The sequence below is a fragment of the Mustela lutreola genome, chromosome 8 (assembly GCF_030435805.1).
Source record: "Mustela lutreola isolate mMusLut2 chromosome 8, mMusLut2.pri, whole genome shotgun sequence".
NCBI classification, from domain to species: Eukaryota; Metazoa; Chordata; class Mammalia; order Carnivora; family Mustelidae; genus Mustela; species Mustela lutreola.
Genome location: NC_081297.1, coordinates 141,729,718 through 141,752,033, shown reverse-complemented (window position 1 = coordinate 141,752,033; position 22,316 = coordinate 141,729,718). Strand labels below are relative to the sequence as shown.

Here is a 22,316-nt window from a genome sequence, read left to right as displayed (position 1 = left end):
GGGGGGGGCGGAAGGAGAGTTCTGGAGAAAAAGAAAGCGAAGGGGTCAGGAGTGCCTGGAGCAGGGAAGCGTCGCCAGCATGCATGGGTGGTCAGGGCAGGCACCCAAGGGAAGTGCCCATGGGAGCTGTGTGGCAGCCCAAGCAGAGGTCTGGGGGCCGGAGGCCAGCGTGGTTGCAGGGGAGCATCTCTGCAGCAGGTAGCAGAGAGATGAGAACCACAGGGAGCCACTGGCCAGTCTTGGGAGCTGTTGTACAGACAGCAGGTTATACTTTAAAGGAGTTAGGAGCTGCTGGGGAGGTTTAAGCAAAGGTGGGCCCAGGGTAGTGAACGTCTTAGAAGCCTCCTGTAGCTTCTTTGTGGGGATGGGACAGTAGGGGCCAAGGCAGAAGCCTAGTGACTGCTCAGGTGAGGTGCCTGTTGCACGAATCCGGGGGAGACACAGTGGGGATGGGCCAGGACACATGTGGTCAGAGTCCAGTTATAGTCTGAAGGTGGACGTGGAGGCCTGGAAGGTTGTTGGCCATGCCGCTCCCCGGGAAGGAGGCTAACGCTGTGGTGTCCTCTCTTTAGGCCAGCTCGTCGCCTCCTGCAAGGGTTTGTCTCAGGGACCCCCGGCTGCCAGGCACCATGACGGTGAGGGGGGTCGCGCTGGCCCCAGATCCAGCGTCGCCCACAACCATGGCAGCATCGCCCAGTATGTCTGTGATCCCCGAGGGCAGCCCCACGGCCATGGAGCAGCCTGTGTTCCTGATGACAACAGCCGCGCAGGCCATCTCTGGGTTCTTCGTTTGGACGGCCCTGCTCATCACCTGCCACCAGGTACCCAGGCCAGCCCAGGGCTCTTGAGCCGGAGAGCCGCAGGAGGCCCTGCAGAGGGGTCCTCAGAGGTGTTCTAGTCCCCACGGGGTATGAGGCCAGGCTTCTGCTCACGTCCATGGGATAGGACAGGTCACATGGGCTGCCTCGGCTGCAGGGGCCCTGCAGAGGCACACGGATGTCAGTGACCCGTTTGCAGAGGAAAAGATTGAGACATAGAGGTGGTGGGGTGCATAGGCTGCTGGCAGAGCCAGGAGGGAGGGCAGGTCTCCTGTCCCCCTGTACTCACGGTCCCAGAGGAGGCCTGCCTGGGCTGCCCGAGGAAGAACGTTTGAAGAAGGGCGGCTGAGCCCGTTTGGGTCCCCTGTCAGCTCCTCTCCTGCTGCTCAGTGTCCCTGTCCCTCCTTGAACCCGATTGCTTCCAAGGCAGTTGGCTCCTAGCAGCTAGGGGAGATTTTGTTCTCCCCCAACCCCTGCCCCTGCCCCCCGAGCCCAGGACGCGGCGGGGCCGGGTATGCGGTTGTGAGAGCTGGGCCGGCACCCTGGCTGCCGGGACTGAGAAGCGTGGCTGGAGCAGTTGCTGGCCTTCGTGTGTGGCTGCTAGTTCCTGCTTTCTAAAAACTGCACCACATTCTCCCCGCTTCCCCGTGGGGCCGGCAGTGCGGCTCTGTCTGACACATGGGAAAGGGAGACGCCGGGGACAGTGACATCACTGTAGCCACTCACTGGGGAAGCGCTTCTGCCTTCTGGGGAAGCAAGGGTCCCTTCTGTCCCTCACACGGGGTGGATGCTGCTGCCCTAAAACTCCGGGGACAAGGCGTCAGGAAGGTTAGGGTGGTGGCAAGGAGATCTGCCTTTCCATCGAGGGCCTCCTCTGTGCCGCTCGCCCCAGGTTCCCCAACTGGCTGGGCGCACAGGCCCTGGGGTGCTTGTTGCATTCCCAACCATGCTTTCCTTGGATCCGAAGAGTCCTGGGCCTGGTCTCATGGCCCCCATGTCTGCCGTGAGGGGCTCCCTGGCTGAGCCCACCCCTATCTGCCCGTAGATCTACATGCACCTGCGCTGCTACAGCTGCCCCAACGAGCAGCGCTACATCGTCCGCATCCTCTTCATCGTGCCCATCTACGCCTTCGACTCCTGGCTCAGCCTTCTCTTCTTCACCAACGACCAGTACTATGTCTACTTCGGCACCGTGCGGGACTGCTATGAGGGTAAGGAGGGTGTGCGGGCTGGGCTGGGGTGCTGGGGAGCTCCGGGTGGGCCTGGGAGCCAGGAGCCCCTCAGCCCGGGCTGTGCCTCGCTTCTCTGTCCACTTCAGGGTTCCCATCTGGACCCCCGCATGCAGGGGACGGCCCATGTGTAGCACTTGACCACCAGGGCTCCCATGACACTTTTAGGGACGCTGGCAAACAGGGAGCCTCCCCCTGTGCCTCTTTTCTCAGTTTGGTGTTTCTGATGGGGATGAGCAGCAAAGACTTTGTCTGTTTGTAGACAGAAACCCCCGGTTCCATTGTGTAATGGTTAGCACTCTGGACTCTGTAGACAGAAACCCCCAGGTACAGATGGGTCAGAGGCTCATCCGGGGGCCTAGGGCAAGGCAGTGGCAGGGGTGAGAGCAGAACAGGCCGGGAGCCCACATCAGCAGAGCCAGGCACTGGGTAGGTGCTCCCTCAGTCCAGGATTTCTGAAAGAATAAGGGCCTTGATCACACACCTCCTGCGCCCCTGCCAGTGCGGGTGGCCGCCTCAAATTCCCAGCTTGGCTCTGCCGGGTGAGAATGCTGAGGCCAGATGGGGCCCGGCTCTGGGCATAAGGGGGGGCTCTGATGCCTGATGTCCCTGGAAGCAGTCCACAGAAACCTGGGTTCCTGAGGAGCTGCTCACGCTACTGTTGAGAATCCTTTTCTAATCATGTGCCAATTGCAAGTGGGGGCCCAGAAGCGGCCTCTGCCCACTGGTTCCCTCAGAAGCGCAGAGCTGTTCCCTGCCAGGGGGAATCCTCTCCTGTGTGGTCTAGGGGCAGGTGTGGTCTCCCTTCGCTGTGGGGCCCCACACATCGGAGTGCCTGCCAGAAGTGGGGTGCAGCCGGGGGAGTGTCTGTACCGTCCCCACTCTGTGCCCCAGAGGCAGCAGCAGACGTTTGGCTGGGTACCCCCTCCCCACCCTGGCTCCAGAAGCCTCTTTGTTCAGGCTCCGCCTGTCCCAACCTTCCTCTTGGTCCACTTAGAGGTCCTGGTAAGAAGTCTGCCTCCCTGCTAAGCATGTGTCCTAGCAACACTGTTATTCTACCCCCCCCCCCCCGCCCTGTCTCTCCGCAGCAACCAGGCAGTTCACAAATGGCACCAGCACCAGCACCGCAGCTGCGGGAAGGGGAGTTCAGGCTGCCCCGCAGTTCACCAGCTTTTCGTGTCCCAGTTGGTGGGCTTGGCCCTTGCCTTGCCCCTTCCTGCAGCTCCGCTCAGCATTTGGGACTCCCTCCCCTTGCCCTTCCATCTACAGGGCAGAGTAGGGGATGGAGGGCTTCCCTTAAAATTCAGGAAGAGGACCCCCCTTCATTCCCCTCTCACCCCCCCCTTCTTGGTGTCTGAAGACCCAGGAAGGGGCAGAAGGGGGATCAGGGGTCAGGTTGTGCCGGAGGACCCCAGTTTCAGAGCCAGGCAGCCGGGCTTTCACTGGGCACTGAGCAGACATTTGTTTTTCTCTTTAACAAAATTATAGCTAACATTTTACTCTCATGCAGACACTAGTGCATGCAGTTGAAACACAAAATCACTGTGACTCCTCCTCACTCCCAAGTTCACTGCATTTTCAACCCTTTAAACTTTTTTTTTTTTATTCTTAGAATAACCTAAAAATATGCTTATACTATTGGTTCTCAATTTTTCAATTTCAGATAGGGCTCCATAGTGACCTTTGATTGTAGAAAGCTTTGACTGGGTATCTTACCCCAATCTCTCACTCACACACACACACAATTCTCTTCATCTTTTCATCGTGACTAGACCACAGTTTTTTCTCAGTCTGCCTTCAGTGTTTACACTGTCACCTATCTGTAGATACTGATCAGAGCTGAGCCCTGTAGTGTCCCAGGCTAACATTCCCCTGCATCACTTTTTCTTTTCCTCTGGCTATTGCTTGCCTTGCTTTTTGGTTTGCTCTGCTTTCTGTGGATCTATCATTAATTTCTTCCCAAATGCTTCCGTTGACTCCATGAGAGAAACCTTCCTCCGTGCCGTCAGACACACGGGCGTATCTGCTGGCTCCGGTTCTCCCCCAAGCCCTGCTCTTCCCGCTCTGGTCTTGACTGGCTGCTTTCTGGCCTCTTTTACTGCTCGGCTCTTGTCACCACCACTCTGGGATGCCTGCCTGCCTCTATTGTGCTCAATCACCTGTTCCCTGGATGCCTTTTTTTCCTTGTCTGTGGTTTGCTCTCCCTCTTATGGTCAGTCGTATCTTCCAGGAGCTTCCTGGCAAGAAGCGTGCGTGAGAGTTCTGGTTTTTCATTTTGCAATCTGAAAATTATCTGCAGATATTTCTACTCTATTATCCTGTTTGGAGTTTCATGGGAATCCATTTCCAAGTTGGAAATCACCCCCGCCCCTGAATTTTGAAGGCAAGTTTTCCCCCGTCTTTTAGCTTCCAGTGTCATTTTAGGAAAGTCAGCTGGATTCTGATCCTTAATGCTGGTATGTGACCTGCTCTTTGAGGATCTTGCCTTTACCCCCAGTGTTGTAGAATCCCCCAAGTGGTGGGTTCTTTATTCCTCATGTGGAGCACCCCGTGGGCCCTCTCCATGTGGAAGCTCCCGCCCTGAGGTTCTGGGAAGTTTTCTTGTGTGTTTCTTTCATAATCTCTTCCCCTCCACTTCATCCTGCCATTCGGGAATTCCTGTTGTAGGTCGTTGCACTTCTGAATGGAGCTGAATTTTCCACCTCCTTTTTTGTTCTGCTTCTCAGGAGGGTTTTTTGTTTGTTTGTTTGTTTGTCTGTTTTGAGCCCCAGTTGTTGGTACTGGGCGGAGTATCTCCTCTCTCTGGGGATGCTGAGTACAGTTTTCTTCTGCTCAGCCTTATCTCAGCCTCCTGAGTTCCTTTGGTCTGCTGGCTTTGGTCTTTGACCTTTGTGTCAGAAATTCTCCTCAAATGTCTAGTGTCCTTGGCTATTTTTGTGTTTAAGAATGGGGCTCAAAATGGCTGAGCCTCCCATTCGGGTGATGGGGCACGTGATATGACCTCGCCAGTTTCGTGCAGCGGTAAGGGTAGGTACCCAGCGAGGATGTTTTGACTCTGGGTCTGTTTCCCCGGAGAACAGTGTTCTCATCTGCAGGCTGAGTGGAGGGAGCGGTTCGGCCATGGGACCCAGCATCTACCCTTTCGCATCTGGGCCTCATGCACTCGTGCATATGACCTCATTGCGCTCCGCTGAGCCATGTTCTCCCAGGACAGAACCGTCTACACCTGTTTTAGGAGTGGAAACCCGGTAGCTCCACATGGAGACTTGGAGCTAAGGTTCCCATTTGCACCCTTAGCCTTCTGGATGTCCGGTGTGTCCGGTTTGGGGCTTTCCTGGGGATCTCATTGGCTCCCTCCCTTCCTGAGTCCGTGACCACGTTGCATCTTCTGGAGTGTGGTCAGCATCTCTGGTCTGCTGCCCCTGGTGCTGGCCCCTTGTGCGCGAAGGTTTGTACCTTCCCCATTTGTTTGCCTTCCAGCAGGGCAGTGGGAGAGCAAGTAACACTAAACCCTGCAATTTGGTGGCAGGATTGCTGTCTTCTAAGGAGGGGCTGAGTCTCAGAGAAGTTTCTACCATCTGGCAAGGTCTGTAATCCGTGTGGTGCGAGGACGGGCCATCGGGGCAGGTCAACAGGAGGGCGGACCGAGCCCCTGCATGCAGGTGTCGCGTATGATCATGCTCAGGGCGAGGGTTAGCCCCTAGAGCTGTCTCTGGGACAGCCCCAGGGAGCTCTGTGATCAGAGGGGTGCATAGGGCTGGAGTTCGGAGGAGGGAGACTGACTGCACTGTCGCCTCACGCAGGAACTGTGTTGTGAATGCTTTTTTTGTGGTGTTCGTTTTCCCGCATGTTTTTCCTTACTCTTAGCTCATTCTCGCCTCCCAGTTACTGGTGGATGTATTACCATCCTCACTTGTACTCGTGAAGAAAAGACCGAGTTGGCTAAGAAACAGGATTACCTAGAGAGTTGCTGCCAGAGGCCAGACGCAGCCCTGGGTCTCTGGGTCCCCAGAATGGCTCGCGTCAGGCCGGGTGGAAGAGGGCAGGCCTGCGTCGTCCCGTGGAGGAGCACGGGCTCTGTTAGGAGGGGGAGTTTCCATGAAACAGGTAAAAGAAGGGGGCTGCCTTCACCTTGCTTCAGATTTTGGACAAACCTCACTGCCTGGAATCTGGCCCAACGTGAAGCACCGTCTGAGGCAGAGAGACAGGACAGCGGGGGTAAACGGAACCCAGCCGAGTGCCGCAGACGCAGGGCCGCACGGGCCCCGAAGGCCCGGGTGCTGCTGTGGGCCCCGGCTCTGACCGCGCAGTTGGTCGGAACGAAGGAAGGTATTGAAAGGAAACCAATCAGAAAAGGCATCAGAACAGTGATCTGGGTGACAGGGAACAGCAATAGGTAGGATCAGTGAGGGCAGACAGGCCACGAGGGAGAAGGGATTGAAGCAGTTTGGGGCAGAGCCTGGCCCACCAGGGCTGTGGCCCACTGTGTCCATTGCTGTCCCTGGTGATCCCAGAAAAAGAGAAGGAAGCTTGTTCTGAGGCTCCTATTCACTGAGCACAGAAGATCTCTGTCCAAAGTAGTCAAAATTAAGTTTTCTGAGCTCATCCTCGAGTTACCTGCCACGTGGAATGCCCCCACGTCTTCTGAGATAACCGAAGTATTTGTGGGCAGCCGAGAAGGCCAGGGCTAGGGGCCAGCTGTAGGTGCAGAAGGCGTGTGGGGGGAGCGAGCTTGGAATGGCTAGTGGCCCCCAGGGGCCAGGCCACTGAGGTTCTACACCCGGAGTGTGGCACTTGGCCAGGGTCCAGGGAGGGGTTATTGAATGAACAGACAGGTGTCCTTGTCTGACCTGCTTGTGAGGACTTCAGATTCCGGGAGCTGCGGGCAGGGACAGCCGGAGTGCACTTCTTGGTGGATCCTCTCTGAAGCCCTTGGGGCTCCCTGGGGCTGTGCTATTGCGGGTGCCTGTTGTGGGGGAGGCTGGGTGGAGGGCGGCCCTTTGGACTGTCCGGGAAGTCCGGGCAGCTGTGGGTTAGAGATGTTGCCAGTGAGGAAAGAAGTCCTCAAGTGTCAGGGTCAGAAGGGACCTGTAAAGACTCAGCCTCTCTGCTAAGAGGTCCCCCTGGCCTCTGATGGCATGCTCCCCCTGGCACAGAGCTCACTAGCTTTCATCTCTGAAGACGGCCTGTTGGCAGTTGTTTTTTATATTAGGCTGAAGGCCTAGGGTCTACCTCCAGGACCAGATGGGTCCTGTCTGATGCTCTGGACAAGGTCGTGCCCCTTCTGTGAAGACAGTAACCCTGATGTCTTTTCTCCGGGCCTCAAGGCTCTAGTTCGATGCTCATTTCATCTCCCATTTTGGTCAGTTGCTCCTGATTTTGTGCATTTGTTTCTAGTCCATTTAAGATTTGGTATCTAGAGGGTGCCTGGGTGGCTCCGTTGGCTAAGCGTCTGGCTCTTGGCTTTGGCTCAGATCATGATCTCAGGGTCATGGGATTGAGCCCGAGTTGGGCTTGGTGCTCAGTGGGGAGTCTGCTTGAGATTCTCTCTCTCCCTTTGTCCCTCCTCCTCTCCCCTCTAAAATAAACAATTTAAGGTTTAGTATCTAGAATGGAACAGAAAATTCCATTGTCCAGAGCAGGAGAGAGAGACAGAAGGATCATCCCTTCCCTTCTGGATGCTCCCCTCTAAACGGGAGGGCCTGGTCGGTGGGTCCCTTGGACACTCATATATCCCTAGGGCCTAGCACAGAGCCTGGCACACAGGCTGTGGTTAGTACTTAGGGAGGCAAAGAGTCATTCCATGTCTCTGGGGCCTCTCGGGGGAGCAGCCCAGAGCTGTGGTCCGAGGGGCAGTCAGGCACCAAGCTGCTAACCAAGAACCACACTCCACCGCTGGCCTCCAACCCAGCGGGTGCCGTCTTCTCATGCCCAGGCTGCATGTCTTCGTGTTTCTTCCGAGGGTGTGCGTTGAGTTGTCTGTTGTAAACAGCGTTGTTGGGGCGGGGGTCGTGTTTTGCTTGGCTCAGTAATTTCCTGCGAGGGGATCGATTTGTCCAGATGGTCAGTGGGTGCTGGTGTGGGCTGTTGGAGTCATCTCCAGGAGACTCGTACTTTGTCTCCCTTCTCTGAGAACATGTTACTGACTCACCGATGATTCTTTAAAGGAAGCCGTCAGCCAATCGATATCTTATCGACGGGCTGGGCCGGGAGAGCTGGGAAAAGTCCAGAACCTTGAGCTGAGAGATACGGATGCCATAGGATGATTCTGGCCAGTTGAGTGCAGAGCACGACAGGGACAGACTGCTCAGCCCTGTAACTCAGGAGGGTGCTGACGTGTGTTGTGACGCAGGAGAGGATGTGAGCTCAGGAGTCAAGCTGCTCACGGCAGTGGCTTGCAAGATGGCCTGGCTTGGGAGAATGGCTCTGGACAAGGGGAATGATGAACCTTGGCCCCTGGGGCTTCTCTTGAGAGGTCCGTATTTCGGGACTTGTGTCTGGTCCGCGCAGCCTGCGGAAGGATGGGCTCTGCGGGCGAGAAAGGAGTGCGGGCCTCTCCAAGCCACACCCCGAGTTAAGGTCCTCCAGGAGTCCGAGGCAGGCTGGCAAAGAGTTGGCAATCTGGAAAGAACACTGGGTACTGCGGCGTGGGTACTCCGTGTGAGCTCAGCCTTAGTGAAGGAGTCGCACTTCGCCCTTGTCCTCAAGGAAGGAGCTGCTGTTACCCCGGCCTGCAGGTAGGAAACCGTGGCACAGCACACTTAGGAAGCAACGGAGCCACCATCCACACCCGCTGGCAGTCTGGCTCCAGGGTCCAGGGCTTCCCTGCTTGGTGACGCTGCCCCCTTCATACGGGAAGGCTCGGCCGGATCTATGGCGGGGTCGTGGAGTGTGGAGTGTGGAGTGAGCCTGGCTCTGGACAGGGGAGAGGGGGTGTCTCAGCAGGGCCTGCCCCTGAGCCTCAGCAGAGGCCCCCCCAGAACATGCTAGCATGGGAGGTGTGAGAGCTCCCGGCGCATCCTGGGAACTTCCAGAGTGGTGTTATATCATGCGGATGTATGTGCATATACATAGAGATGTTATGTAGACACGCAGACACACACATGTGTACGTATGCATTTATTCTGGCTGTGTAATCACCCAGACTAGTGTAAAACGGCCATTCCTTTTGTTCACGGACAGTGTAGTCCAGGAACGTGGATGGGGCACCGTGTGGGTAGTCTGTCCCTGTGCCCTGCTGTCTGGGCCTCCACAGGGGGACCCTCGGCTGGGGGACCCCCAACTGGGGGCGTGGCGTCCGCAGTCTTGTGGGTCTGGCACTTGTCGCTGGCATCAGCTGGGGCCTCCGGTCCTCCCACCCGAGCCGCTCTGGGTAGTGTCTCCACGTGGACTGGCTTGGGCTCCCTCGGAGCAGGGGGGCTACAGCCGAGGGCAGGCGTCTCAAGAGAAAGCAGCAGAGGAAAGAGGCCTTCTTGAAGCCCAGTGTCAGAGGTCTTGGAGCAGCACCTGTGCTGTAGTCACCCCGGGCTCCCTGGGGTGGGAGGGAGGGAGGAAGACCCTATGTCCCCCGCAAAGGGGAGCCAGCATCCCAGGGTGTGGCCGTCTTTGGAAGGTACCACTGGCCACCCTGTAGCTGGAGCCAGCTTGGGACGGGCATGTCCATCCTACTTGGCCTCGTGTGGTTTCCAACAAAGGTGGTCAGCAGGCTGACATCAGATTTGGTTTGATGCCTCCTCCCCGGCCCCAATGCCCCATAGTTCTGGGCACTGAAGAGTGCTTTGGAGCTCAGTGGAGACTGCCGCAGTCCCCACGTTTCCCGAGCTGCTTCCGGGCCAGGCAGGCAGCGTCCACAGGCCCCAATGGGGGACCCTGGCCCCTGAGGAAGACCAGCAGATAAACAGTAGTAGCCCCCTAGTGGGCACGACTAAGGCCAGCCACTCTTCTGAGTACTTTGGGTACTCAAACCTCATACCCCCTGACAGGGTAGATGCCTCTGTTGTCTCCATCTAACAGATGAGGAGACTGAGGCACAGAAAGGCTCCCAGCTAATGGGGGGCAAACCCTCTACTACATCCGTAGACAGTCAGTCACAGCACCGTGTGGTAGGTGCCGTGGGTCATGCTGAGATGGAGTGCTACCTGGAATCCCCGACCTTAGCTGGCAGGTGAGCCCCTGATAGGTTAGGTATACCACACTGCATACATACATACTCCTTCCCAAACCGCTGAAGGCCCGCTTTCACCCATAGATCTGTCGCCGGGATCGCGTGCTCTCCAGCTCAAGGTAGCCCCGTGGTCGTGGTGTGCCAGGTGTGTGCCGAGTGCTGTGGCCATGCTCTGGGGAGGAGGTGGGCCGCCTTCTAGGGGCTGCAGTCCCGTGGGAGCAGTCAGGGATCATGCTAGCCAGGCCCCGGGGCAGGAAACACGGCCCAGCATCTGTAGGTCAGCTGTTCCCTGGGTGAGAACATGCCAGCCTCCATGAAAGGGGCCAGAGACTCTCACGAGGTCTCATGGGTTTCAAGGACGCCAGCAACTCAGAGGGAGGGGCCCCCCAGGCCGTGGGACTCAGCAAAGGGAAGCACATGGAGGATGTCATGACCTACGGGGAAAGAGGGGCATCTAGTTCCCCGGGAAGGCCATGTGGGGAGTGGGCCGGGGCCAAGTCACTGTGGAAAAGTCTCGAGAGCCAAGGTCAGGGCTGTACCTGGAGCAGTAAGGGCCTCTGTGCGACAGGGGGGACAGCAGGGACAGATGAGGAGTCCTCCGTCCGCAGGGTCGCAGGTACTCCCCTTGCCCTTCCTGTCCTCTGACCCCACTTGGACCCTCATGCCTTTGCTGCACACTCGAGTTCCCACGCTCTCGGCCTGACCATCCTCCGGTGCCCTTGCCTCCTGGTGGTCTCTGCGGTACTCCTCCTGCTCTCCAGTCTCCCCGTCCTTGCTCCTGGCGTGTCCCCGTGTTCTTGGCACCCTGCAGGCCTCAGCCTTTATCTTGCTGACCCCACAGAAGTCCTCTCGGCATGCTGTGGTTCTAGCGTTGACAACGCACCTCAGTGCTGCCTGTCGCTGCTGCAGAGCTGCGTCTCTGTGGTGCCCTCGAGCCATATCCGGACAGAACTGGCCCAGCTGCCCCACACATTTGTGCTTGATTTTTTGACCTTCGTCGCCACCCGAGAGCCTCTGCTGGCGTGCGCACTAACCTCCCCTCTGGGTGGTTGTCCTGTCTCGTTCCTGCTGAACATTTCTCCTGAGATTTTCTCCAGAGAATGTTTTATTGTTTTGTTGTAAAACTCTGATCCGTAAGACACACACATGTACACACGCATGCACACGCACACAGTAACAAAGCCGGTAGGTACTGGCTTTGAGCTCCAGAATCTGCCTCCCAGCCCCCAGCAAGCCCAGCCCCGTCTCCCCCTGCAATCTGGAACTTCGTGCTTATCACCATGTGTCGCTTTACGGGGTGACCAGCAGCGTACGTGCACGTACCGCACACAGTGTGACTCAGCTTTGCCTGGTTTGGTAACCATTGGAATATTCTCTGTGCGGGTCCTTGCGTCCCCGCGGCCCTGTGACCGTGGTGCCTCCACTCTTGTGGCTGTTTAGAATCCCACCATCTGTTTGCCCAGCTTGCTGGTCTGAGTGGTTTTCTCTGGACATCTCTCACAGCCCTGGTCATCTATAATTTCCTGAGCCTGTGCTACGAATACCTTGGGGGAGAAAGTTCCATCATGTCGGAGATCAGAGGGAAGCCCATCGAGTGAGTAGACGGTCTCCCTGGAGCCCCCACAGCACCCTGTTTCCTGGGCCTGAGGGTCTTCGAGCTGTCCTGGTATCAGCCGGACACACAGACTGACCCTGCCCAGGACCTGGCCCTGTCGTGCCTCTCCTCCCTTCCCGAGCGACCCTGTACAGCGCGACCATGGGGATGGCCTCACCGGCTCTTACTCCTTTTTTCTCCTCCTGTCCCCTCCTGTCTGCCTATTTTTCCCTCTTGTAGTCTTTCCATTCAGCACTTGGCAGGTTGGTTGGTTGTGTCCAGGCTGGTGCAGCCCTGCTCCCTGATGCCCCCCACCCCGGACCTCCCACCACCGCCAGTGCAGACTCTCCCCGAGTGCTTAGCCTCCGGGCAAAGGCTGCCTGAGCTCTGTGCCTCGTTCCCAGGCCCGGTCTGCTCTCCCTGGGCTCGTGTGGATGTGCGGGAAGGCGGCCTCCCCCAGCCCCACCTTCCCCGAATCCTGGCTGGCTGCCTTCTAGCCTCTCCTCCGCTTGCCTCTTCCAGGTCCAGCTGTATGTATGGCACGTGCTGCCTCTGGGGAAAGACTTACTCCATTGGATTCCTGCGCTTCTGCAAGCAGGTGCGTGTCCCTTGCACCAGCCCCGGTTGAGGGGCCCAGGCCAGGGTCCCGGAGCCTGGGGGCCGCCCCTGCTCGTCCGGCGGCAGAGGTGGACGTAGGGCCCGAGGAGCCCACCTGTGGAGTTCCCATACCTCGTGAAGTACACGAAGGCCCGGCACCCACGCCCCACGCGTGCATGAGCCAGGCATGCTCCGAGGGGCAGCAACAGGGTCCTGAGGGGGTCTGTGGCGGCCCAGGGCGGGAGGTGGTCCCATTCCTGCTCACTTCCACCAAGCGGGTCTTGGTGTGTGTGTGTGAGAATGAGGAAGCGCAGGGATTCTAGAGTCTCAGCTTGAAACCCCTCCTCGGCTGCAGCTAGAGGTCAGGAGTTCTTCTGCGTGAAAGCTCCACGGGCCTGCCGAGTCTCTGGTCTGTTCCCCATTTCCACCAGCTTCCGGTTTCCTCCGCTGCCTCCCCTGTGGTCTCCGGGAGCTGGGCGGAGGCCGCGCGGGGTTTGTGGTGAAGCACATGGGCCTGGGTGTCCGACCATCTGAGTTTGATTTTCAGCTTTTCCTCTTGACTGAGTGACCCTGGCGAGGTTATGTAATAACTTCCCCGAGCGTGACTTGGTTTCCTTCTTCTGTAAAGCAGGCAGAACGATACTTACCTGGGGGGATGGCACGAGGCCCAGGTGGGGGATGGATGGGAAGCAGTCAGCACAGACGGGCACCGAGCCCACTCTGGTCGGGGGAGGGAGAGCCTGCCCCTGCTGGGACCTCTGGGTCACCAAGAGTAGTCACTGCAGCTGATGACCCTGGCCACCAGAGGGCTGGCCTTTCCACTCCCTTCTGTGCAGGGACACTGCCCGCAGTGCGGGCACACCCACATAGCACCTACCTGGATGGATCGGCCACAGGCCAGCTTCCAGCTCTGCCTTCCCTTGGGCGTTCCTCCATTCACAATCTCCCTACTGGGCCTGGAGGCAAAGAGTTAAAAGTGTCCCCGGGTCACGGTGGGTGGGGCCTTCCAGAGCCTTTGTTTACCAGCCTTTCAGCCGCCCTGGGCCCAGCTGTGACTCACCACCGCCTTCTTTGATGGGTATGTTGTGTACAGAGTTTTGATCCCATGATCACTAGCTTGCTAGTCTGGTTATAAATGATTCCCCAGGCCCTGTGAGTTCGGATGTCCTGCTGCTGTTCTGGAAGTGGCAGGGGGAGGTAGTAAGAGGACAGGATTAAAGCAGCCTCTGCATCCCTTTCCCTTGGGAGAGCACTGCTTCCTCTCTGCTGTTTCTCCTGAGAAAGCCTAGGCCAGGGGCCCCCAGGATCCCACCCCCCCCGGAGAGCTGGTGCACAGCCATCCTCTGGTCAGCCAGCCCCCTCTCCGCAGCCCCCAGGCTGATGAAGAAGGTCTGGCCTGGAGCTCTGGGCCCCGGGGCTGGGTTTATAGCTCCGCAGGTGGTTCTGAACCCCCTCCTGGCTGGGGAACCGCTGCCTGGTTCCCCGCCCAGTGTAGGGCTGTGGTTGGGTGCGGGCTGTGGTTGGGTGCGGGCTGTGGGGCCTGCTGACGCCACCTCTTCTGTCCCTCCGTGCCTCGGTTTCCTCAGCTGTAACAGTGCTTTGTTGGGGGGCCCTTGTGCGCCCAGCTGACCAGGACGGCGGCGGCCTGTGGGCAGGCCTTTAATGCCCCCGCCTCCTCCCTTTGCCCCAGACACTGGTCCCGCTCCCTCAAGGTGGGTGGTGGGGCTGGGGAATTTGGGGGGCTTTCTTGGTGGCAGCATTGCACCTCTGTGCTCCATCACACGTGCTTCCATGCACATCCCAGGGCCCGTGGGGACACCCCACAGACTGCACTCGGGTCCCCAGTGGGGCAGAAACGTTGGGGTCAACGGCTTACTTCCTCTGCCCCAGGGTCCTTGCCTGACTTGGAGCCACAGTGGCTCAGCCTTTTCAAGCTGCTCCCCAACCACAGAAAGGGCGTTATGGCTTAGACATGATTTTCAAGAACCTGGTGTTTTTGCTGGCTTTCTGGGCACTGTGGGTTGTCCTTGACTTTACTGGAGCCTCTGGAGGGCGCTGTAAGAACCTGGTTTAGGAATTCTTCCAGTGGCTGAGCTGAGCTGGCCAGTGGAGGCCTTCATTGAACAACAGACGCTGCTGTGGTCTTCAGCCCTGCGATGTGGGGCTGGTTACATCTATTTGTTAGTGAGGTGACCACTCAGAGGCTACGTGACCGCTCACTTGACCTTCTCCAGATGGTAGCCGGTGAAGCCAGGATTCAGATTCAGATTCAGGATCCCAGACCTTGTGCTTTGAGCTGCCTCCTTTCCTGTGCTCCTGGAGGTCCTTTCCAGCCCCAGTGGGACCCCACGGGTGGACACAGGAGGACAGGAGGCGGCTTTGAGTAGGGCCCTGGCCCCTTCCTGCTGCCCTCCATCACCAGCATCTACCCCCTCGCCCGTGTCTGCCCTCGGCCTCTCGGTCTCGGTAGGAGCGCCTCCCTCTGCTTGTCCCTGGCGTGTCTCTGGCACGTTCCTCCCGACCCCTTCTGTGAGAAGCTCCCCAGCGGGCTTCCCCGCCCTGCGCTCGGCCGTGCCCCCAGCGGCCATCCTTCGCCTTCCTCCTCCCGTCTGCTCGCACGGCCGCTCTGCACAGCTGTCCCTTCACAGCTTCTGCCTCCCCTCCACACGCAGTCCCCTCGGGACAGGACATCAGAACACCCCCCACCCCAGCATCCAGCACAGGTTCTCCTGGCCAGAGGAGGGGCTTGCCACACAGTTTCTTTGTTCGTCCCCGACTCTTGACCTTCTCCCCTGACAGGCCACCCTGCAGTTCTGCGTGGTGAAGCCACTCATGGCTGTCAGCACCGTGGTCCTCCAGGCCTTCGGCAAGTACCGGGACGGCGACTTTGAGTAAGCAGCGGGGGGCCCCCTGAGAGGTGGGGGTGGGTGGTCCTGCCCCGAGGCTATGACGCCCTGCTTTAGGGAAGGAGGTGCCTGCAGACTGGCCCCACGCCCCTGACCTTCCTCTGAGGGGAGGCCGAGGGTGGCCCGTGGCTCCTCATGCCCCCGCGCATCCCTAAGCTGCAGGGCCCAAGCCTGGAGGTGATTATCGTCCTGCTTGGCCCCACCTCTGGCACAGGAGCCAGCCCTCAGCCCTCATCACCCTCACGGACAGCCCACAGGCTGGTGCCTGAGGGTAGTGACCACTCCCAAGGCAGGGAGCTAGAAGGTCAGAGCCCTGAGAGGCCTGGCTTGAGTCCCCGGGAGAAGGCTTCTCCCATGTGGACTTCTTTCGTTTCGGGGGGCTAGTGAACAGGACCATGCACCCCAGCCTGGTGCAACCTGTACCCCACGGGACAGCCCCGCCAGGGCAGGTGAGCATCTGAAGCCTGGAGGGCGACAGAACTTGGTTCAAGAGAAAAGCAGAGCCAGGCTCTACGTCATTCTCATCCCTGTTGCTGGGCCATTGGGCTGAGCCCCCTGGTGCTGGTGGCTTCCATGTCTGGGTTCCTACCAGGAGCCCGGGCACCAGAGCAGAGGCACAGGGCTGGCCTTCACCGTGGGCACACGCTCGCACACCTTCCCTCCGCCCCCTGCTTCTTGGCCACTTAGGTCCCTTCTTCAGTGGCTCATGGAGCACCGATTGGGGAGCCTTGCTGAGAGCCATGGGGGTTGGCATACTGGCTGGGCAGAGGCGGGAGGGAGGCCTTTTGTCCCTCCAAAGGCTCTGTCCAAGCCAGAGAACACTCCCCGTTCCCCCAGTGTCACCAGCGGCTACCTCTACGTGACCATCATCTACAACATCTCTGTCAGCCTGGCCCTCTACGCCCTTTTCCTCTTCTACTTTGCCACCCGGGACCTGCTTAGTCCCTACAGCCCCGTCCTCAAGTTCTTCATGGTCAAGTCCGTCATTTTTCTCTCCTTCTGGCAAGGTGAGCCTCTTCCCAGCCTCTGTAAGGCCTGTGTTGTCCACTGGGGCCTCCTGAGGGGAACGTCTAGGCCCTCACGAGCCTTTCACAGGAGCCATGGGGAACCTTCCGTGGGGCTGCCTCATGGATGGGGATCCAAGGGACCCCCGGTGTTGGTGGCCAGCAAGGAGCTGGCGGGGTGGGGTTTCCCAGACGCCTCAGCTTGGTGCCAGCATCTCAGCCCCCCGGGGTGACCGTGGGCCCCGCTGCCGTCCTTGTTGGTGGGTGTGGCATTGGCGGGGTGGGGGTTGCATGTAGAAGGGGCAACAGGCCAGGGGTCGGCTCCAGGGCCACATGCCCGTGCCTCCTCTTCCAGGCATGCTCCTGGCCATCCTGGAGAAGTGTGGGGCCATTCCCAAGATCCACTCAGCCCGCGTGTCCGTGGGCGAGGGCACCGTGGCCGCCGGCTACCAGGACTTCATCATCTGCGTGGAGATGTTCTTCGCAGCCCTGGCCCTGCGGCACGCCTTCACCTACAAGGTCTACGCTGACAAGAGGCTGGATGCGCAAGGTATGAGCCCGCGTGGAGGTGACCGCCCCCCACACAGCGGGAGAAGCCCTCCCAGGCCCCGCCCTAGGGCCCTCCTGCCACAGTGTCCGACAGGCCGTTTTTAACAGCTTGCTTTTTACACCTGCTCCTTTGCCTCCTTGTTCGAAGACATTGGCGACCCGGGTTGTACGTTAGGATGCCCGGAGAGGCCTTGCCTGTCCCTCCTGTGCACCCCCCCATCTCCAAGATTCGGCATTAAGTGGTCTGGGCTGGAACAGTGGCAGGGACCTTCCCAGCTCCCCCCAGTGGAGGGAACGGCCTCTGGGTTGCTCCTGGGCAGAGAGCAGATGGTCACGGCGGGCGAAAGAGGAGGCCAGCAATGCCTGCACTGACTTCTCCGGTGGGGAGGTGGGTGGGCCTTGGAGGGTCCTGCTCTGACACACCCACCCAAGAGCTGGGCTGCTGCTGGCTGCCTGCCTTGTGGCCAGAGACGAGAACCCCTCTTCCCAGGCCTTGCGCCGAAGCCCGCCACAGGCCCCAGGGATGGGGTGCTGCAGGGGGACCCCTCGGCCCTCTCCGTGGCTGGAAAGAGACCTGGTGGCCACTAGTGGATGGGCCGGCACTGCGGGCCGCTCAGTTCTTGGGCGCCCAGCTGTGTTCTCCCGACACACTTGGCGGAGGGCTGGCGGTACCCCTTCTTCCGTCTGTAATCGCACACCTACCCGGTTCCAGCCGCCTTGCTGCTGCCAGCTGCTGTCCCCTGCGCTTCCCACTAGGTCCTCAGATCTGCAAACACCCACCCAGTGCTGAGCACGATGTCCCGTGAACCTGGTCCCAACAGAGCCTGCATCCTTAGGAAAGTCACCCTTGTGCCTGGAGCCTGGGGCCATAGCAGAGAACCCTTTCTGGGCCCTTGGGGTTTAAAATGTCGCGTGTGGGGGCTCTGCAGAGGCCCAGCGGACACCTAGGCTGTATCTTCCCACCCGCTGCTCCCGGACCACCAGCCCAGAAAAGAACAGCGTGGCCAGAAACCCACTTCTGGCGGAGACCCCAGCCCAGCCCTCCTGGGGAAAAGCTTGGGGGAATCTATACAGGGCACCACACCCCCTCACTCCCCAGCCTTGATTTCCTGTGAAGTGTCACGAGGTTTGTAAAGCGCAGGGCACTGGCTTAGCCATTCCAGCCAAGCCTAAAGAGAAGTGGGGGTGCTGGGCCACGACTTGGGTGTAGAAATGGGACCGCGATCAGTGTCCTGTGCGTCTGCTGGTGGCTCTCCCGTCCCCCTGGATGAGAGCGTGAGCCCTGTGGGAGGGGTCATCCCTGAGTGGACGTGCCGTCCCCCACCCCCATCGCCCACTGGGTGCCGGGCTCTGAGGGGGCCGCTGGGGCTGCTGGGTGCTGGGTTGGGTGGGAAGCGTGTCTGGTGCGGTGTGCAGGCCTTGGTGGTGGGCAGATGGTGTCACTCAGCTGTCTCTTGTCTTCTCTATTTCTCTGGCTTCTCTCTCCCTCCCCTTCCCCCCCTCCGCCCTGCTTTTGCCCCGGGTTTGGCCGCGGGCAGTGCCAACATACGGCCCTTACGGTAGGTTCTGCTCCTGGTCTACACGTCTGTCCTGCACGTCAGTCGTGGTCACCGTCACCGGCATGTCTCTCTCCCTAGTCCCTTCTCCGTGTTCTTGTCTCTCCCCCGCAAGGCACCCCCAGGCAGCAGAGCTCAGAGGCCCTGCCTGCCAAGGGCTGCCCCCCACCCGTAGAGTTTGCCTGCTTCCGTCCTGGTCTCTCAGTGTTCTGGAATACGCCCGCTGGGTTCCAGGGGCACAGTGCGTGTTAATGGGAAATCCATGGCGGAGAACACAAAAGTGGAAAAGGCCCGCCAGATTGGAATTGGAAGACCTGGGCTTGTCCCCACCTCGGCTTTGGATCTGGGTCACTTCTCCCTACTGAACCCATGGAGGGAGAGATCCTTAGAGGAGGAGTTAGCAAGAAGCACATGAGGGCTTCTGCCCTCTCAGAGGGGAGCCAGTGAGGATTTGCAGGGCATCCCACTGTGGGTGCTGGAGGCGGTGGGGGGGGGGGTGGCTACCTGTACTGCCAGAGCAAAGGGGGGCCCCCCGGGGTAGGGGGCAGGGCTAGCTCTGTAGGTGGACCCCTCCCCGACACTCCAGCCTCCCTGAGGCATGCCATTCTCCACCCGGGTCCCTTCCCACCAGCCACACTTACCAGCCCCCCACGGCTGCTCTCCTGTCCTCTGCGCCCCAGCCAGAGAGCCATTTCTTTGCCTGTGCCTCCTGATGCCCGGGACCCTGTTCTCTGTCGGGTGACACGGCCTTGGGGTGGCGCTTGGTCCCGGGACTGGGGCCTCCCTGCCCCTCACCCCCTCTTCTGGGCTCCTACCCTGCAGGCCGTTGTGCCCCCATGAAGAGCATCTCCAGCAGCCTCAAGGAGACCATGAACCCACACGACATTGTGCAGGACGCCATCCACAACTTCTCGCCCGCCTACCAGCAGTACACACAGCAGTCCACCCTGGAGCCTGGGCCCGCATGGCGCGGTAGCGCCCACAGCCTCTCGCGCTCCCACAGCCTCAGCGGCGCCCGCGACAACGAGAAGACTCTGCTGCTTAGCTCCGATGACGAGTTCTAGGTGCGGCTGCTGGTGGGGAGGACTGGCCCCGCGGCCCAGGGCAGGGCGTGCCCCCCTCCAGTCCCACGCGCGGGCGAGGAGGCAGGCTGGCACAGCTTTGGCATTGCCCGTTAATTTATTGGACCAGAAACACTCACCTGTCGCTCCCAGAGGAATAGCCGGAAGCTGTCGGCCCAGGGAACAGCCCGGGCTCACCACGGGGGCCTTCCAGACTGTTCACGTGTGGCCAGCCCCGCTGCCGGGCGAGGGACGGAGGATGCTGGGGGCGACTCCTGTGCCCCTATGGCTTGTCCTGTGGCAGCGGCCTGGTGGGACCAGCTGTGGCCGTGGTGGACCCGCGGCCATGGCCCTCTCAGCCCCCACGTGGGTCCCTTTTTTCCCCCCTGAGACTGACAGCCCCGCCCCCAGCACCGTGCAATACTCTGACCTGGGCTCTTTCCTGCCTGCTCCCTCCCTTGTGTCCCCTGTCCGCGCTAGATTAGCCTCAGCCTTGGCCAGAGGGGCGGGAGGGAACCCAGACGCTCCCCGCGCCCCCTCCTGACCCAGGCTTGCCTGGCATGCTGCAAGGACCAGAGGGACAACCAAGAGCCATTTGTCCCATGTTGGAAGGGAGCTCGGGTGCATCTGGGCCCCTGGTTGTCTTCTCCGTGGCTGCCCTCCCTGCCTGCCTCATGCCCCCTCCTCCTGACCTGCTGAGGGCAGCCAGCGGCCCGCACTGCCCTGTCCCTCGGGGTCTTTCTTCTTGAGAGCACTTTGGGCAGAGCCCTTGTTGCTTCCTGGCTGCTGAAGGGGTTGGAGGCTCCCAGCCCCTTTCCCAGGCTAAGCAGTGAGAACCTCCGCAGGGTCCTGGTCTTGCCCTAGGGCTGCTGCTTCCCGTTTCAGGGGAAGGGTCTGAGTCTCCACTTTTCAGACCAGCTTTTGGAGGAGCAGCCCTACGGGAGGGAGGCGAAAGGAGGGGGCATACAGCCGGGAGCTGAGAAGTAGGTGGAGTGACCCCAAACTCCTCTCCCCTGGCGCCGTATCCACACACGGCCTGGAGTCCTGCCTCGGCTGGCCCTTCGGCCCATCTCTTCTGTGCCTTAGTCACATACGAAAGCTCCCCCGTCCCAGGCCCTCGGTCTGTCTGGCCGCAGACACTCCCTGGGGGCTCCCTCTCAAGCTGCTGGCACTCAGGGGACCCTGCTGCACTGGGCCAAGCACCCTGGACAGGCCTTAGGGGATGGCCAGGATGGCGAGTCCCCTCCCCTCGCTCACCTCCACACCTAAACTCCCGGAGCCTCTGTGGCCAGAGCCCCCAGTCAGGCTGGGCTTAGACTGGCCACTGTCTTAGGAGGAGCCTCCTGACAGTCACAGTGTGTGTTCTGTCTTTCGGAAACCAGAGGGCACTTGGGTTGGGGCCGGGACAGCCTGGGGAAGGTCGTAGGGTAAGGAGGGCCCCACCCTGTGGCACCAGAACTTCTCTTCCTTTCCATTCATTCGTGGAATGAAGTGTGCCAAGGGTCCAGTGGGGGATTACACCCCTGTCGTCTTCCCAGGCTGCCTTTGGCCCTTGTGACCAAGCTGGCTCCCCCCGCCCCGCCCCGTCCCTGCCCGGGGTCACAGAGGCCTGAGGGGGCGAGCTGGAGGCTGGCTCTTGGGGCCCATCTGGTGGGCCTGGCCAGCTGGTACCAAGCTGCCCAGGAAGGTGGCAGGTGGGAGCAGGCCGTCCCCACTCCCCACTTCGCTTTCATAGATCGCTGTGATTCTCCTTCCAGGCCAAAGTGTGCTGCCGGTTCCCTGCCCCCTTGTCTTGGCTGCCCTGGCACTTGCTGGCTAGCATGGTTCGTGGGGGGACACAGAGGAGGGGCTCTGGGGCAGGGAGCTAGTGGCCCCCGGGGAGTCGAGGGGCCGGGAATGGGTGCCCGCCCACTCCACCCTTCCTTCCTAGGATGCATAACCTTTTTTTTTTAATCCCTTCCCCCGATAGAGTAGCTCTTTGTACATAAAAAATACTTGAAAACTGAACTGTATGATGTATGAGAGGACAGAGTCCCCTAGTTTTGTATCTCGTGTATGACTGCCATGAGTTCCACCAGAAAGCCGCTCTATTTTGGTCTCTGTGACATTTTAAATGCGTGACAGAAGTGAGCAAATAAAGTAAGAAATATATATATGAGATAATATAGATTGTATTGAAATCTGCTGCCTGTGGGTGAGGTTTTTTTGCCCTTCCTCTTCCCCGTCTCCCGTGTATGTGTTTGGGGGTGGGTTTGGTGATTGTGGGCAGGGGTCTCCTAGGAAACCGGCTTCCTTCCAGGGCACGATGTGTAGGTGACAGGGGAGTGGGGGAATTCACGGAGCCAGAGACTGACACTGGGCTCCGGGCTCGCACTGGACGAACCGTCTCCCTCTCCTCCAGCTGGTGGGAGCCAGGGGCAGCTGTGGCCACAGGGGCCCGCCTTCCCAACCCCAGTGGGTGGATGCCCCGTTCCCCCTTCTGTCCTCCAGCCAGAGGGCCCCCTGCACCTCAAACACCAGCAGCCGCATTCCCACAGGGGTCTCCCATGGGCTTGAAGGGATTTCCAGGCCTTCTTGCTCCTTGCAGCCTATCTTTATGCCTCCCTGAGCCCACCCTCCACTGTCTGACCCTCTGTCCCTGCCCCAAGGGTTAAGGCGGCCAGGTGCCCGGCCATGGCCACCCACTTTCAGGGAGGAGGGGCTGGCGGGCTGACAGGAGTGCTCAGGAATGCGGCGTGGGTGGGGGGAACTTCCCAGCTGACCTTGAAACTCCACTTGTCCCGCCCAAGGCTTCCGGCTGCCCTTTTGCAGGCCTGAGCTCAGCATCCCGGGATCAGG

General features: G+C 59.8%; 1 protein-coding gene across 4 annotated transcripts; it reads left to right on the top strand.

Annotated features, from left to right (window-relative positions):
- Window positions 1-629: 629 nt before the first annotated feature.
- Window positions 630-21,658, top strand: TMEM184B (transmembrane protein 184B). 4 transcript variants are annotated; one of them, XM_059186966.1, is made up of 9 exons: window positions 630-821; window positions 1,864-2,029; window positions 11,715-11,805; window positions 12,328-12,403; window positions 15,202-15,293; window positions 16,146-16,315; window positions 16,668-16,862; window positions 18,400-18,420; window positions 19,240-21,658. In XM_059186966.1, the coding sequence occupies exons 1-9, from the start codon at window positions 630-632 to the stop codon at window positions 19,479-19,481; spliced, it is 1,245 nt and encodes a 414-aa protein (XP_059042949.1). In that variant the 3' UTR covers window positions 19,482-21,658. The 4 variants fall into 4 exon arrangements, with proteins under 4 accessions (XP_059042949.1, XP_059042947.1, XP_059042950.1 ...); XM_059186964.1 differs by having other exon boundaries at window positions 11,652-11,805; XM_059186967.1 differs by lacking the exon at window positions 18,400-18,420.
- The last annotated feature ends 658 nt before the right edge of the window (window positions 21,659-22,316 follow it).